We start from the raw sequence: 18,418 nt of genomic DNA, 5'->3' as shown, positions 1-18,418 counted from the left end.
CTGCGAGCAACAGGGGCCCCTCCCTTTTGTGGGTTCATTAACATTATTCATCATTTACCTTGATTTTGAATTTTTAAAAGCATATTGCATTAAGATATTGTTTTTCTTGATTACTGAGCTTATGGCCCCTTTGCCCCCTAAATCTTAGACCCTGAGGCAGTGTCTCACTTAAGGCAATCATTTTTCATGCTTTGTTTACAGCTGTACTAATACAGAAATCACTGGTCAAATGTGCCTAATGAGGACCTGAATTTTTTAATCTAAAAACTTATGAGTTAATAGAAAAAACTTAAGAGGATATTTGGAAAAACTTAGATAAATTTACCTTTTTTAGTTGGAAATTTGATGAAATATAAATACAGATCAAGTATTTCTAATGAAAATTTAGTATTCAGTCTGTGATGTGCTCTGTCCTACCTTCACAACGACAATGGATGAAATCAGTATCTACTGAAAGGAGCAAATATGTTAAATGATTGGTGCAAAATGGATTGGGAGCTCCAAATTGAGGAATTTTCTTGTGGTGCTCTGTAGTTGTCAGAATAATACCGCCTCCCCCCGCCAAAGATGTCCATGCCTGAATCCCAGGAACTGTGAATATGTTACTTTACATAATAAAAAGGAATTTGCAAATGTTGTTAAATTAAGGATCTGGGGATAGGGAGGTTATCCTTGGCAGGCCAAGTATAATTATTCCAAGGGTCCCTATAAAAAAAGAGGCAAAGGAAGTCAGAGAAGAGAAGGTGATGTAAAGAAAGAAGCAGAGAGAGATTTGAAGATGCTATGTTGTTGGCTTTGAAAATGAATGAAAGTCATTAACCAGAGTGCCGGCAGCCTCTAGAAGCCAGAAAAGGCACAAAAAAGGCTGTTCCCTAGAGCCTTTGTGGGAGTGGAGGCAGTGTCAGTACCTTGACTTTGGCTCAGACATTTCAGACTTCTGACCTCCAGAACTGTAAGATAATAAATTTGTTTTAAATTACCCAGTTTGTGGTAATTTGTTACTGCTGCAATAGGAAACGAATACATCGTCCCCTAAAACATATACAAGAATGAAAAATTGATGACATTGCTTTTTTAAGTTTTCCTTCCAACAATATTATTTGCTGTGCATGTCCTTTTAATCAAATGTGATTATTCATAATCAAAGACAATGACTATAGTTTGTCTCTCAAATCATTTGGCCTCCCTCCCTCCCTTCCTTCCTTCTTTCTCTTTCTTTCTTTCTCTTTTTTTTTGTGAGACAAGAGTCTCACTTTCTCGCCCTTGGTAGAGTGCTGTGGAGTCACAGCTCACAGCAACCTCAAACTCTTGGGCTCAAGCAATTCTCTTGCCTCAGCCTCCCAAGTACCTGGAACTACAGGTGCCTGCCACAACCCCCGGTTATTTTTAGAGCCTCACTCTTGCTGGGGCTGGTCTCCAACCCAGGAGCTCAGGCAATCCACCTGCCTCAGCCTCCCAGAGTGCTAGGATTACAGGTGTGAGCCCCTGCCCCGGCTGCATTCTTTTCTTATTCTTATACCTAGATCAATATCAGCAAATGACTTAATAAAATAGTGCTTCATGTACAGTGGCATAAAATAGAACTCCTGGGAACAATTTGATACGGAATTATACAAAATATCTTCATGGTGAAAGGTGACCTTTTAATGGTGTGCTTATTTTACTGTCTTTGTTTCTCATAGTAGATCATAAACTGGATGAAGTTTAGTAAAAGTAACTGCCTCTTCACCTCAGTATTTTTGGTATCTAGCACTGAAAACTGTTGACAAAATGAATAAATCCAACATTTTAGTGTATCTAAGTCTAATGTTTTATTTGCTACAAATCAATCCAGAAAGCTTTCTTCTGCAGTATAGCATTCACACAAATGGTTTGTCTCTCTCTCTCACACACACATTTTGTTTCATTATTTAATTTATTTTTTATTAAATCATAACTGTGTACATTAATGCACTTATGGGGTACAATGTGCTAATTTGATATACAATGTGGAAAGCTTACATCAAACTTATTAACATAACCATCACCTCACTTACTTATTTGTTATAGTAAGACATACTCTACTCTTAATGGTTTTAAAGTATACCATTGAGTTTCATTAGTTTCTGAATACAACTAATATTTTGTCAGATAAGTAACTGTTCAAAAATTACATCATTATAGTGAATTGATGTGTCTGAAAGCATCAAGCAGAAAGGATGATTAGTACATGTTAAACATAAAAGCAAATGAAATGTGAAAGTGGCTGATATTTTAGTGCCTAGAGACCTTGTCCCAATGAGTTTGCAGAATCAGCAGCCAGTTTCAGGGCCCGCTCATAGTACTCTATGGCTTCATTCAAATTTCCTTTCAATTTGTAGGCAAATCCAAGGATGCTTAAGCTTTCCAGGTCTGATGCATTTCTCTTAAGTCTCTTTAAAGCCAATTTCCTCAAAGAATTGATACTTTTATCCATTGCAAATGAAGGGTCTCCTATTTTTATTGCTTTTAAATAATGGATAATTGCATTGACTTCAGACTTCTTTTGAAATTCCTGAAACTGGCCATAGTAGAGATGTACTTCTTGCATTGTTTCTTTAACCACCGGGTTCATGGTTAACACTTTTTCAAAAGTGTCTTCAGCTTTTCTGTAATCACCAGCTTCTATATACATCCTTGCCAGGTCTACATAAGCGATCTCAAATGTGGGCTTTATGTCCACAGCAAATTCAAAATGAGATATGGCTGATTGTATCTTTCTGTTTACGCATTCCCTATCCTGTCCACTAGGCTGCATGTTTGTAGCAGACTTTATTTGGATCAGTTGTCTCCTGTAGCAAAGCCCTATCTGGTGATGCAGGAAGGCAGACGTAGGTGTTGCCTTCAAGGCTGATTTTAAGAGCTCAAGAGCTTTATCCAGAGAGCCTTTTCTCCGGTAAAACTTGGCCGCATACCGAAAGACATAGGTCTGGGAGGACATGTTGGTTAGAGCTTCTTCAATGTACTTCTCTCCTTCAGCTTCCTGTCCTTCATCCTGAAGCTTCAGGGCAAGTAGCACCTTAACATATTGATCTTCTGGATTTAGCCTGACAGCTTGCCTTAGAGGCTGCAAAGAAAACGCCTTGTGACTTTTTATTGATGACTTAAAGCCATCCAAGCGGTAGGCAGTGATTGCATATCCAGTGCTAAACTCAGGGTTTTCAGGGTCCACCTCCAGAGCCTTTTCAAAGCAGACCTTGGCCCGTTCATAATTCTTTCCTCCACACTTCAGCAAGGCCCATCCTTCCTCACAGTCCATCTCAGGACACTCTATTCTATAGCGAAAGAGATTTCCAAACTTCTTGCAGGTTTTCTCCACTTTGTCCAGGTAAGTCTGGACTTGCGCCAGTCTGCCTATGTGGTAATACATCCAGGCAAAGTTGCCCCAGGTCACCAGACATCTCAGGTCTGCTTGGTCAGGGTATTCTCTCTGGATTAAGTCTTCAGCTTCTTTCAAGCTCTCCAGGGCATCCTCATTCTGGCCTTTCAGGTGTTTCACATAGGCCAGTAAGTTAAGTATTCCCACATTCGCATATTTGCTGTCTAAGAACTCAATCTGGTCCAAGACTCTGTTTTCCAAATCAGGCATTTCAGAGTCTTCAATTTGCAAGCCCCATGTGAAGTGACATCTCAGCTGAACCAGGCTATCCTTGACCTGCTGATCATCAGTGTTCTGACTGCAAAAACAAAAGCAGATTTTCTTTTTTAGGCGAGAAACAGCCAAAAGAAAAAAGCCGAATAAAACACTTTATATTTTAGAGCTTACTCTTGTATTTTAGTGGTACAACAACGTGTGTGTGTGTGTGTGTGGTTCTGACATTTTTTCACATGAGTGAACTTATGGAACCACAGCCTTAATCAAGACACAGAATTACTCTGTCACCACTGTATCTCTCTAATGCTAACCCTTTAGGGTCACAACTGTCACCTCCTCATGGGGAACCCCTTAAACATCCCTAGCCCTAAAGCACTAATTGTTCTTTGTGTCTATAATTTTGTCATTTCAAGAATGTCATATAAATGGGGAATAATATACAAGAGTAGTTCAATGTACAAAAATTAATCAGTGTGATATACCACATTAATAAAAGAATTATAAAGAAACCACATGACCATATCAATTGATCCAGAAAAGGCATTCGCCAAAATTCAATACCCTTTTATGATAATAACACTCAATAAACTACTAATAGAAGGAAACTACTTTTAACACAAATTCCTGAGCTAGAGAAATCCACCTGCCTTGGCCTCCCAGAGTGCTGGCATTGTAGGTGTCTAGGAAATCCTTGACCTGGGAAGAAGTTTGGATCAGGTGTATTGGTAAGGTCAACCAAATACACTTAATGTATTTGGTTGGCCCTGTAAGGCATAAACAACGTGTAAGCTTTGTGTTCCACTTGCTTATATTGCTTGCCAATAACATGCTGTACAGGTTTGTACTCTAAGGGCAATGGGCAATACCACATAGCTTAGCATGTGGTAGGCTATCCTATCTAGGTTGGTGTAAGCTCACTGTATGATGCTTGCACAATCATAAAATCACCTAATATTCATTTTTCAGAATGTAACCCCATTGTTAAGTAATGCATGACTGTGTACGTACCTGCCTGTGAAGAAATGTACAGATTTCTCTCGAAGATTAAATGTAATAATTAACATGATACTTTTAGAAGCCAGACTAGTGCTTAAAAAGCATTCAAGAAGCGATAGCTACTTTTAGAACATTTATTATTATTTTATTATCATTTTAATTATCAGTAATAACTCTGTTTATGAAGGAGGGTTGATGATAGGCCTGTAATTGTGCATTTTCTGGAAATCTTGCCCCTTTAGAGTTTTGTCTGAGCACTGAGAGGAAATTTGTAAGTCAGCATTAATTAATAGTTTTTTATCAGCTGATATCAGGGGTTATTTGAATTAAAGTTCAGTTTGGACAATATAGAAATTCCCACATGAGGCCCTTTAGGTAAGGAGGACACGAGTGTTCCCAAGCACTGAGTTCCAGCCAGGACCTATAGAAAGGAGGATGTCGGGGATCTGCTGAGTGCCTGGCTTTTCCAGGGAGGAGGTAATCAGCTAATTGTAAATCCAGTTGGACTGAGAAGGCCTAACACAGGAGCCAAAAGTGAGACCAAAAGCCTGTGAGAGAGGCAGGCCTTGAGCTTCTCCACCATGTCCCCATAGTGTTTTCCTCAAGATATCTGAGAGGCTCCAAGATTGTAGCTTTCCCAGTTGTGTGGGTCCTGCTTTTTCTCCATGATGAGGAGGTACAAAAAAACCACGATCTCTACCTAGACAAACTGTCTATTCCTTTCTCAGATCAGATGGAAGTAAGACTGGTGGCAAAGAATCTCCAATAGTGGAATCATTTTCTTCCTTTCTGCAAAACTCTTTTCCCATTTCCCTCCCCCTTTTGGGCTTTAGTATAAGTTTCCTCAGTCTCATGCTAACAAAAATAAAAATGCATTAATAAAACAATGTTTGTATGAATGTACACACACTCAAGCACCCCCACACACACTCACACATTCAGTCCATAATCTAGAAAACGTGGCTTTCGCTGAGCCCAAACCTGCTGAGACAGAATTTGATTAACATTTTTTCAGAAGCTTTAGACATTATGGCAGACAAGTACAGAAATCCTTACCTCATGGTTGCTGTGAGCTGGGCAGCAATTTTGCAGTTTTTGTGTAGTCGGGTGGGCTCTCCGAGATCTGGCTAGTTGGTCTCGTGGATTTTCAGAGAAGTTTAAGCCCTGGGACAGAGATATATAAAGGAGCTAAACAGCAACTAATGATGTCAGCTGTGGGTGTGTCATTATGAGGAAAACTGAAAATAGAAAGTGAAACTAAAGCTAGCAGAATTTTCATGGATAATGAAACTTAAATGGGGATGGTTTTCTTCATTCTGTTTTGAAAAATGATTGTGAGAAGACCGATGAAACCAGTTTTACTGATGTGCTAATTCTTCTCTCCTGGTCTTGTAGAAACCTGGGAGCTGGGAATGCCAGTTAGTGCAGAATCCATTAACCTGTTAAAATCTTCAGTGTGCACCTGTAGGAGTCATACCATTCCTTCTGTGCCTCTGTCTGCTTGCCGGGAACCATGGATTGTTTATTTTATGGTATAAAATTCTGTAAATGTCTGAACAGGAGTCTTAACTTAAATCTGCCATTCTCTGAGAAGTTGTATCGTACTAATTACTCTACGCCTTTGCTTATCTTTTATAACAGAGCTGCCGTACCTCTTCCTATAGATGTGGAAGTATAAATTTGAGAGTGGAGAATATGTAATGGAGGAAATGGGCTGAAAAAAAAAAACAAACAAACTGCAAAAGTGTTTTCTGTCTCTTTCAAACTCTTTTTTTAGAAACTGAGACCTGCATCCCTGCCTCTGGGGATGTCAGGAGGCACAGAAAAATGTCTTTTGTTCTTTGTAGTAAAGAAGATGGGCCTGGAGGCTGGTGTCTGGCTGGTGCCTGGCTGGCAAGGTGTATAGACCCCTGGGTGGGTGGAGGTCAGCGTTTGTCTTCAGAGATATGATGATAAGAATTATTAACTGTAGTTGAATGAAAATAGTTCTTCCCAACCTCCCTTTTTTGAGACAGAGTCTCACTCTGTTGCTCAGAGTAGAATGCCATTGCATCAGCCTGGCTCATAGCAACCTCAAACTCCTGGGCTCAAGGGATCATCTTCTTGCCTTAGACTCCCGAGTAGCTGGGACTACAGGCACCTGCCACAACATCTGGCTAATTTTTGTATTTTTAATAGAGACATGGTCTTGTTCTTGCTCAGGCTGGTCTCAAACTCCTAAGCTCAAAGGAGTGCTAGGATTATAGGCATGAACCACTGTAGCCAAGTCCCCTTTAAAAGCTCTGCGTTTCTGCTTTTGTTCAGGAAAAATCAGTGCGTGAAACAAACAGCTTGCCATTTTTCCTCCTTTGCTGGCAAACTAACAAATTTCCTTATCTTTCTCAAAAACCACTTGTATTTGTTTTTTCTAATGTGGCCTCAGGAACAAGTATGGCACTTTTGCCAACACCTTCTGGAGAGGGGCCAATGACAATAAACAGCTTGTAACCCCTTCCTTTTATTCACAGCAATGGAAAATATGTATGTGTGAGTATCTTGAGTCTTCAAACAAAACACGTTAGGCCTAATGGAAATGTTTTTTCTTAGTTTCAATCGTCTCTATTGTAGCCATGTAGGTTTTCTGATTTACCATAAATGATTATTGTAGGCATGAAAGATTATCATTGCTGTGTCCCATCCTCTTGGTGCCATGACACCCTGGTTTAGCCAACCTCAAACTGGCCCAGGTAATTTTCTGGACTCATAGTAAGAGGGTAAGAAGAATAAGACTGTGCTGAGACTGAGATCCTGAGGACAGTTTTGGTTCTTATTGGTTCTTCCAAGTTTCTCCTTCTCCCTACTGTTTGCCAGAAATTATTCTACTCTTCTGATACATGTGATTTCTCTAGTAGCTTATGCAAAGCAAACTTATCCCCAGCCACAGTTAATTTAATCATAGGAAATCTCCTTATTGAGAAGAAACACTCATACTTGCTTCCCTGGAAAGCAGAATATGGAAAGTGTTGGACCTGCAATATATATATTTGGATGCCATTGTTAACTATGAGTTTCCACGTAGCCTGATAATAATAAAGACAGAAATAGCTTATTCACAGACAGGAAAAAAAGGGTAATATCAAGGAACTGAGCTGAGAGAAATGGAGCATTAGAGATAAGAGGTAGAAAGTTCTGAAAGAGATGACCATTTCTTTATCGATAGCTGTACTGTCAAGAGTCAAGGAGCAAAGACCACAAAGACCACGGGCAGGGTTTAAGGGGCTACCAAGTGAGTAATGAGTGGCATGAAACCAGGTTACCATGAACTGTAGATCTGGGACCATCCGTGTTCCTTGAGCTATAGAAACCCAGGGACTGGCCAGCATTTGGAACCAGATCAACCTCAGACCCTAAAGAACAGCATCAGCCTATTGTTGCCTATTGTGGGAAATCAGTGGCAGGATTCTGGATGACTGCACAAAAAGGGGAAATTGAGGGAGGTAGCTCTATTTTCAGTTAGCTTCTTGTATATAGAAAGAAACCTACTAAAAATATGTACAGATCTACTCCTAAGTAAGTAACAAGACTTTTGGTTGTTGCTTTTTGTTTCAGCTTGTCAAAATGAACAACCAACCTGGTTTAGGAATGAAGAAAAGAGGCCAATACCAAAAAAGCTCCCTAACCCCTGATCATTTGGGTAGGAGGTAAAAGCCAGGTGCTATGGATTGGAGCCCTCTATTACTGTGACATGGATACCCGTATTCCAAATCAAAGTCCAGCTCAATGTCAACTATAGTTCACGGAATTTGAGTTTAAATACCTAGCAACTACCTGACATGTAGAAGCATGCAAATGACTATTATTATAATCATCATTATTATGATTATTGTCATCCATACAGTTAAAAATAGTGCTTCCTTTTAACAAAGTTACCTACTTTGTCTTTTAAGATAAGATGCAAAAGAGGAGTAAGTATGAAAATGTTTTCCTCCTAGAAACATTAACCTGGACGTACTGCCAGCTCTAAATCATTTCAGTTCAACTGCCCCTGCCTGGCTCCTCTGCCATTTTACTGATTCTGTCAGTTTCCAGAGACATCCAGAGCTAGTTAGAAAGTTCTACACAAATAAGGACTTCTTAATTAACAAAATAGGTTTTATGATGTACTTAGAATTAATGTTCCAGCTATAAGCAAATGCTGAAATAAATGAATTAGAAAACCTCTCTTTTTTTGAGAGCAGCATGTATTTAGAATTCTTAGAGAAAGAAACAATTGGACTCTCAATTTCCCAGCGCCCTTGATAGCATGCAGAAAAGGGAACAAAGTGAGTTTTTGTTGCTTTTTTTTTTGTCATTGCTGCAGATTTGGCAGTACTCCTGGCTCTATGGGGCTCTGGCTCATACTGATTAGGTATTCAGAAGAGTGTTCAGTGTCTCTTGGAGATAAACACACCCATGAGTGACACAGATCAGAGCAGTATTTAGGAGAAAGGAAACAGCCAACAAAGTGTTTATGTGTATTTATAGATAAAAAAGAAAACGGAAACTAGAGAACATGAAACTTTTAGAAAATGAAATGTTAGCACCAAGCTGTGAGTCCATTCTGAGGAGTCTAAGACCAGGTCTCCAAGGTACTGACCAGTTATGATAAAATCACTTCACCTCTGTGAAGCTCAGTTTCCTTGGCCGATAAACAAGTTATTTGGAATAGATTGGTAGATCTCAACCCTTACTGCACATTTTTTTTTGAGACTAAGATCCTGAGGACAGTTTTGGTTCTTCTTATTGGTTCATTCAAGCTTCCACATTTCTGGAATTTCTGGAATTTCTCTGCCAGATCCTTGGTCTCAGGAAATGGAAGAGTGAATTCTCAGACCACAAGTAAGTGACAGGATAGATTTTGTTATAGAAAAGAGAAGAATCAAAGCCAAGCCTCCGGCACAGGGGGTCCCCAGTAGGTTGCTGAATTTGGCTCTCTGTCTAGGGGTTTATATACAGTTTCTAATCATATCTCCTTCCCTGCAAGCAGGGAGTTTGGGGGGAAATGGAATGTAAAAAATGTCTAAAATAATATGTCACCGCTGTTGGCACCAAAGGCCTGCAGGCAGGAGTTAATTTTGATAATGCCACTGTGTAGGAATGTGGTCATGTTTTGGGTGTTCCACTTTTCCCAGGGAGGGGTGGCTGAGACGGAACATTGATCAGACTTGTTTATGAGCCTGCTTAGGTTCAGAAAATGGAGTCTGTATCCAGCCCTGAGTGGAGGGTGGGGGTGAGGACTGCATCAGAATCATCTGGGGAGTTTTTAGAAATAAGGCTAACTAGGTCCCTTCCCAGACCAATTGAACACATCTCTAGAAACGGGTGTACAGCTCAGTATGAGAATGAAACCCTCAGTTGATTTGATGTACACCTGGGCTGGGAACCAGGGCCTAGACCCTGGTGTCTGCTTGAGTGATCTGGGACTCAATCCCTGCATCCACTTGCCTTTCTTCGAGGCCCAGATTCAGTATCTTCATTACTCTGTCCTGTGTCCTACATAGTGGGTATCAAATTCCCTGGTCTCTTTTTGATTCACAGGATGGCATGGAAAAAGAATGTAATTCTGAGGGTTTTTTTTTTTTTCTAGGTAGTTGCTGAGTCAGTTCTCTCAAATATGAAGTCACAATTTACTAAGATATGTGTATGATACAAGTTTTCTCTATTTTTTTCAAGGCTTTCAATTGCAGTTGTAGGGGAAAGGGGAAGCTTGCCCTTTTCCCCCAGAGAGTTAGTTAAGAGATCAACTCACAATTAAGGCAGATTAATAAGAGAAATGTTTATTTCCAAATACCATGTGCATGGGGAGAATCACAATTACCGAATGTCTCAGTGAGGGTCAGATTCCTTTATAGATGCCTTTTAGAAATGTGGAGTATAGGTATGGCAAATGGACGCTAAGGAGAAAGAATAGATGGGGGAAACAAATTGACTTGTAATTAACTGGAGAGACAAGTATTGTGTTTTAAATGATTTGAGCCAATTCAGGGAGAAAAAAGGAAGTCAGTTGCCCCCCTTTCATATTTTTATCAGATCAGTCAGGTTTCATGGTGATAGAGGGAAAGCCCCTTCCAAATACTTTCTGATCTCAAATGGCTTTAATTCAAATTATTCTTTATGCCAGGTAGTCATATTTGGGGGTGAAATTTCCTTAGCTCCTTCATAGTCTAAAATCGTTTTCATCAGCTGGCTCAAGGCCTTGTAGAATAGGATCTAGTGACCTGGACCTGGTTGCCTATGGAAAGTGGTTTCTGATTAGAAACAAATTTAACCCCTAGGTGGTGTGGTGGCTCACACATGTAATCCTAGCACTCTGGAAGATAGAGGGGGGCTGATTGCTTGAGCTTGGGAGTTTAAGACCAACTTCCCCAAATAATGGCCTCTTATGTAACTGTAGTACTACATTAAAACCGGGACAATGATGGTATTGTGTGTATATCCTGAAGGTAAAGTATGTCATGAAATCATCTTACAATCTTACATCTGTATATTTTCCCTCTCAAACTGAAAATTCCTTTTCTAAGTGATTCTGTTGGAGAAAGATGAGGCCCAATGGAGACAATGAATACCCAAACACCATGTTTGAAAGAGGAAGGGCTTTATTTCAGCCTGCAGAGCTACAGCACAGAAGAATTCAAAGTGGCCACACTCTCTAACTAGCTAAGGCTTCTCCTTTCATCCCCAGTCAAAAAGTTCCAGCCCACAAGTACCTTTCTCTTTGGTCAGTTTGAATCAAGCTGGAGAAGCTGGCTCCACCTTTTATAGAACTGTGCGCTTTTAGGGAAGGGAAGCAAGTGTTAGTTTCCAGGTCCCAGGAAGTTAATTTTCTACAAATTCCTAAGAGCTCAGTCACCACAGAGAGGACCTCACTGGTGTCTCCTTGGGGTCTCCTTGAGAAGACCTCTGTTTTCTTACACTTTACTTTTTCAGAGTATCCTCTCTTAATACCAACTTAATTAATTATTCATGTGACCTCTTCCACAATACAGTAACAGTAGTCTCAGAATAACAAAATCAACAAAGTATTGCTTAGCAATGTTTAAGAATTCCCATGTTATTTTTGTCCATAGTAATATCTTATTAAAGAAATAAAGTCAAATTACAATGTATCATATATCACTTGGAATTTGTCATCTGTATGTGATTTTATTCTCCATATCCTCCATATATTTTGGCTTATTTGCTTTACTTTTCATTTACTTATTTTTGTTCGTTTGGACTTTTTTGAGATAGAGTCTCACTCTGTCTCTTTGAGTAGAGTGCCGTAGTGTTATCACAGCTCACACGGCTCAAATTCTTAGGCTCAAGAGATCCCCTTGCCTCAGCCTCCTGAATAGCTGGGCTACAGGCATGCACCATGACACTCCACTAATTTTTCTATTTTAGTAGCGATGGGGTCTCACTCTTGCTCTGGCTGTCTCAAAGTCCTGAGCTCAAACAATCCACTCACCTCCCAGAATGCTAGGATTATAGGTATGAGCCACCACACCCAGCCTGCTTCACTTTTTCAATATCAATGTTTGCCCTTTTTATCCAAACATTTTGTTATGTACATTGCCAAGCAGAGAGAAAAGTTGAGGAAATTTTACAGTGAGCACTTATATATAGGAAGTCCCAGGTTATGAATGAGATAGGTTCTTTAGGTTTGTTTTTAAGTTGAATTTGTATGTGAGTTGGAACAGGTACATTTACCCATTACCTGTAATAGCCCACATCTGTGAGTGTGAGTTGTGTATTAGTCAGATGTTTGTAACTCAAGGACTGCCTGTATCTATAGTCTGCAGTTAACTGTTTACCATAAGTAGTGTCTACCTTATCACATATCTATTTGTCCATTCATTTCTTTTTTTTTTTTATTAAATCATAGCTGTGTACATTGATATATTCATGGGGCATCATTCACTAGATTCACAGACCATTTACCAAGTTTCACATATACCCTTGTAAGATGCACCGCTGGTGTAATCCCACCAATGCCCTTCCCTCTACCCACCTCCCCCCTCCCTCCCCTCCCTTTCCCCCTTCCCCCTATTCTTAGGTTGTAACTGGGTTATAGCTTTCATGTGAAAACTCTAAATTAGTTTCATAGTAGGGCTAAGTACATTGGGTACTTTTTCTTCCATTCTTGAGATACTTTACTAAGAAGAATATGTTCCAGCTCCATCCATGTAAACATGAAAGAGGTAAAGTCTCCATCTTTCTTTAAGGCTGCATAATATTCCATGGTGTACATGTACCACAATTTATTAATCCATTCGTGGATCGATGGGCACTTTGGCTTCTTCTGTGACTTAGCAATTATGAATTGGGCTGCAATAAACATTCTGGTACAAATATCTTTGTTATGATGTGATTTTTGGTCTTCTGGGTATATGCCCAGTAGAGGGATTACAGGATTGAATAGCAGATCTATTTTTAGATCTCTAAGTGTTCTCCATATCTCTTTCCAAAAGGAATGTATTAATTTGCATTCCCACCAGCAGTGTAGACGTGTTCCCTTCTCTCCACATCCGCACCAACATCTCTGGTCCTGAGATTTTGTGTTATAGGCTAGTCTCACTGGAGTTAGATGGTATCTCAAGTAGTTTTGATTTGCATTTCTCTGATGATTAAAGATGATAAGCATTTTTTCATATGTCTGAAGTCTGCGCGCCTGTCTTCTTCAGAGAAGTTTCTCTTCAAATCCCTTGCCCAGCCTGCGATGGGATCCCTTGTTCTATTCTTGCTAATGTGTTTGAGTTCTCTGTGGATTCTGGTTATTAAACCTTTGTCAGAGACATAACCTGCAAATATCTTCTCCCATTCTGAGGGCTGTCTGCTTGTTTTACTTACTGTGTTCTTGGCTGTGCAGAAGCTTTTTAGTTTGATCAAGTCCCAGTAGTGTATTTTTGAAGCTGCTTCAATTGCCTGGGGGGTTCTCCTCATAAAATACTTGCCCAGCCCGATTTCTTCAAGGGTTTTCCCTGCACCCTCCTCTAGTATTTTTATAGTTTCATGTCTTAAGTTTAAATCTTTGATCCAGTGAGAGTCTATCTTAGTTAATGGTGAAAGGTGTGGGTCCACTTTCAGTCTTCTACAGGTTGCCAGCCAGTTCACCCAGCATCATTTGTTAAATAGGGAATCTTTTCCCCACTGAATGTTTTTTAATTGGCTGGTCAAAGATTAAATAACAGTAAGTAGCTGGGTTCATCTCTTGGTTCTCTATTCTGTTCCAGACATCTACTTCTCTGTTTTTGTGCCAATGATGCTGTTTTGATCACTATCGATTTGTAGTATAGTCTGAGGTCTGGTAGCGTGATTCCTCCTGCTTTCCTTTTATTTCTGAGTAATGTCTTGGCTATTCGAAGTTTTTTCTAATTCCATATAAAACGAAGTATTGTTTTTTCAAGATCTTTAAAGTATAACAGTGGAGCATTAATAGGGATTGCATTGAAATTATTTATACATTGCTTTGGGTAGTATGGACATTTTAACAATGTTGATTCTTCCCAGCCATGAGCATGGTATGTTTTTCCATTTGTTAATATTTTCAGCTTATTTCTTTTCTTAGAGTTTCATAGTTCTCTTTATAGAGATCTTTCACGTCCTTTGTTAGATAAATTCCCAAATATTTCATCTTCTTTGGCACTACTGTGAATGGGATAGAGTCTTTGACTGCTTTTTCAATTTGACTGTTGTTGGTGTATATAAAGACTATGAATTAAAGGATTTATGAATGTTGATTTTGTAACCTGAGACACTGCTGTATTCCTTGATCACCTCTAGGAGTTTTGTAGTAGAGTCCCTAGTGTTTTCCAGATACACAATCATATCATCTGTGAAGAGCGAAAGTTTCATCTTTTCTGACCCTGTATGATACCCTTGATCGCCTTTTCTTCCCTAATTGCAGTGGCTAGAACTTCCATTACAATGTTAAAAAGCAATGGAGACAATGGGCAGCCTTGTCTCGTTCCTGATCTGAGTGGAAATGATTCCAATTTAACTCCATTCAATATGATATTGGCTGTGGGTTTGCTGTAGATGGTCTCTATCAGTTTAAGAAATGTCCCTTCTATACCGATTTTCTTAAGTGTTCTGATCATGAAGGGATGCTGGATATTATCAAAAGCTTTTTCTGCATCAATTGAAAGAATCATATGGTCTTTGTTTTTTAATTTGTTTATGGGCTGGATTACATTTATAGATTTATGTATATTGAATCAGCCTTGAGACCCTGGGATAAAACCGACTTGGTCATGATGTATAATTTGTTTGATGTGTTGCTGGATTCTGTTTGTTAGGATCTTGTTGAATATTTTTGCATCTATATTCCTTAGTGATATTGGTCTATAATTTTCTTTTCTTGTTGGGTCTTTTCCTGGTTGGGGATCAGGCTGATGTTTGCTTCATAGAACGTGTTAGGTAGTCTTTCTTCTTTTTCTACCTTTTGGAACAGGTTGAGTAATATAGGTACTAATTCCTCTTTAAAAGTTTGGTAGAATTCTGACGTGAAACCATCTGCTTTTCTTTCTAGGGAGGTTCTGTATGGTTGATGTTATTTCTGAACTTGATATGGGCCTGTTCAACATTTCCACTTGATTCTGGCTAAGTCTTGGAAGGTGACGGGCTTCCAAGTATTGGTCAATTTCCTTCAGATTTTCATATTTCTGAGAATACAGTTTCTTGTAATATTCATTAAGGATTTTTTGGATTTGTGAGGAGTCTGTTGTTATTTCATCTTTGTTGTTTCTGATTGATGAGATTAGAGATTTTACTCTTTTTTTCCTGATTAGGTTGGCCAAAGGTTTATCTATTTTTATTTATTTATTTATTTATTCATTTATTTATTTATTTTTTGCGCAGTTTTTTTTGGCCAGGGCTGGGTTTGAACCCGCCACCTCTGGCATATGGGACTGGCGCTCTACCCCTTTGAGCCACAGGCGCCGCCCCAGGTTTATCTATTTTGTTGACCTTTTTGAAAAACCAGCTTTTTGATTTATTGATCTGTTTTATTATTCTTTTGTTAATTCTGCTCTAATTTTGGTTATTTCTTTTCTTCTACTGGATTTGGGGTTGGAATGTTCTTCCTTTTCCAGTTGCTTGAGATGTCCCATTAAGTTGTTAACTTCCTCTCTTTCCGTTCTCTTGAGGAAGGCTTGCAGTGCTATAAATGTCCCTCTTAGAACTGCCTTTGCGATGTCCCAGAGATTCTGATATTTCGTGTCTTCTTTGTTGTTTTGTTCCAAAAAGTTGGCGATTTCTTTCTTAATCTCATCTCTGATCCAGCTATCATTCAGCATAAGGTTATTTAACTTCCATGTTTTTGTATGAGTATGAAGATTCATATTGTTACTCAGCTTAAGTTTTATTCCATGGTAGTCTGAGAAGATGCATGGAATAATTTCTATTCCTTTAAATTTACTGAGGTTAGACTTGTGACCTAAGATGTGATTGATTTTGGAGTAAGTTCCATGGGCTGATGAGAAGTATGTGTATTCAGTTTTGTTGGGATGAAATGTTCTGTAGATGTCTGCTAAATCCAAATGTTGGATGGTTAGGTTTAAATCTAAGATTTCTTTGCTCAGCTTCTTGTTGGAGGATCACTCCAACACTGCCAAAGGAGTGTTGAAATCTCCAACTATTATGGAGCTGGAGGAAATCAAATTTGCTCATGTCTGTTAGAGTTTCTTTTATAAATTGAGGTGCATTCTGGTTGGGTGTATAGATATGAATAATTGAGATCTCATCATATTGAGTATTACTGTTAACAAATATGAAGTGACCATTCTTGTCCTTCCTTACTTTTGTTGGTTTAAAGCCTATTGTATCTGCAAATAAAATTGCAATACCTGCTTTTTTCTGATTACTATTCGCCTGAAATATGGATGACCATCCTTTCATCCTGAGTCTGTGTTTGTCTTTTAGGATAAGATGTGACTCTTGTATGCAACAGATATCTGGCCTGAGTTTTTGTATCCAGTCAGCTAACCTATGCCTCTTTAGAGGACAGTTTAAGCCGTTCACATTAATGGAGAATATTGATAAGTCTGGTGAAGTTTTGGGTATTGAGTTTTTCAAAAGTCCAGTGGGCATTTTTAATCCTTTCGCCAGTGTGGAAATTGGAGTTTCATCCGAAGTTTCTGAGTGAGTTTACTTTTGTGGTATAGGATTGGGTTGGTCATTATGGAGGATAGATCTGAGAATATCCCGAAGAGCTGGTTTTGTTATGGCAAATTTCTTCAACATATGAATGTCATTAAAGTATTTAATTTCTCCATCATAAATGAAACTCAGTTTAGCTGGATACAAGATCCGGGGTTGAAAGTTATTTTGCTTTAGGAGATTAAAAGTTGGTGACCACCCTCTTCTGGCTTGAAAAGTTTCAGCAGAGAGATCTGCAGTCATTCTAAATTCTTCCCTTTGAAGGTAATGGTTTTCTTTCTCCTGGCAGCTTTGAGGATTTTCTCCTTCATATTAACTTTAGTGACGTTAATTATGATATGCCTGGGGGATGTCTTATTGGGTTTGAGTCATGCTGGGGTTCTGAAGCTGTCCGCTATCTGAATTTCAGAATCTCTAGGCATGTCTGGAAAATTCTCTTTCATAATTTCATGCAGAAGGGCCTCTGTGCCCAGCAAGGCCACTTCATATGTTTCTGGAACTCCTATTATTCGGATATTCGCCTTCTTCGAATTATCCCAGAGCTCTCTGAGAGAATGATCCATTTTTGCTCTCCATTTCTCTTCCTCTTTGAGAGTTTGGGAGCATTCAAAGGCTTTATCTTTGATGTCAGAAATCCTTTCTTCTGCTTGCTCCATTCTGTTGCTGAGGGATTCTACTGTATTTTTCATGTCTTTGAGGGCTGCAAATTCTTGCTTCAGTGTGTCTAAGTCTTTGGTGGTTTTATCTTTAAATTCGTTAAATTCTTGAGACAACTTTTGAATTTCTCCTCGAATTCCTAATTCCACTTTGTTAATCTTGTCTGCAATCCAAATTCTGAATTCGATTTCTGACATCTCAGCCAGTTGTTTATGAATGGGATCTTCAATTGCATCTGCCATATCTTTCCTTGGGTGGGGGGGTTGATCTATTTTGGTTATTCATGTTCCCAGAGTTTTTCCGCTGATTCCGCCCCATGGTTGTTTTACTCCCTCTGATTTTTTCCCCTGGGGCTTTGTCGAGGGCTTTGTCGAGTGTTGTGGCCTGAGAAACTGGGGCCCTGTCTGGTGTGGTGGAGCTAAGTGGTTCTGTCTTGTTTTTAGCTGGTTTCTGTTCCACCCTAGTGAAACAGATACTCTGGATTGAAGTCTCAGCTGTGGAGAAATATCAGTAATTAAGTCACCCTACCCCCTACCAGCAAACAATTGGAAAAGAAAAATCAAACCTTCCTACCACCGTGCACCCAGGGCACCACCTGATTTGTCCTCAGGCGATTGGTTCAGTTCAAAAAGTCCAAATCAATTGTCTCAGTCTGCACCTGTCTCGGGTGAGAGTTTAAGAAGTCTCTGGGAACTGGATCACAGGGGTCTGGTGACTACTCTGGTGTGGCTTGCTCCAGTGCTGCATGGAGTCAGGAGGAGCCACCCAGCCAATAGATCAGTCTGGGAAGGTTGCTGCCTCCTTCCCCACCTTGCACTGCTGTCACACTCAGTCACTGATAGCCCTGCAGTTGGCTGACCCAGTTGCCTGTAGTGAATCAGTATTCCAGGAGTTTGCACCTGCCTGAATCACAAGGAAGTCTGCCAGGGCACTGCGCTCTGCCTCTCTCTAGCAGGAGGAGGTGAGGCCTGACAACCTCAGGCACTTGATGAAGGT

The 18,418-nt window shown here is 39.5% G+C and overlaps 1 protein-coding gene across 1 annotated transcript; it reads right to left on the bottom strand.

The window, feature by feature from the left end:
* Positions 1 to 1,803: 1,803 nt before the first annotated feature.
* On the bottom strand, positions 1,804 to 5,821 carry LOC128580566 (interferon-induced protein with tetratricopeptide repeats 1-like). The gene is made up of 2 exons (XM_053582568.1): positions 5,666 to 5,821; positions 1,804 to 3,695 (listed from the first exon to the last, which is right to left on the bottom strand). Exons 1-2 carry the CDS (start codon positions 5,668 to 5,670, stop codon positions 2,261 to 2,263), a joined length of 1,440 nt encoding a protein of 479 aa, XP_053438543.1. The 5' UTR covers positions 5,671 to 5,821; the 3' UTR covers positions 1,804 to 2,260.
* Between the last annotated feature and the right edge of the window lie 12,597 nt (positions 5,822 to 18,418).

Source organism: Nycticebus coucang, chromosome 3, assembly GCF_027406575.1.
Source record: "Nycticebus coucang isolate mNycCou1 chromosome 3, mNycCou1.pri, whole genome shotgun sequence".
In the NCBI taxonomy this organism is placed as follows: Eukaryota; Metazoa; Chordata; class Mammalia; order Primates; family Lorisidae; genus Nycticebus; species Nycticebus coucang.
This window is presented reverse-complemented; position numbering and strand designations above follow the sequence as displayed.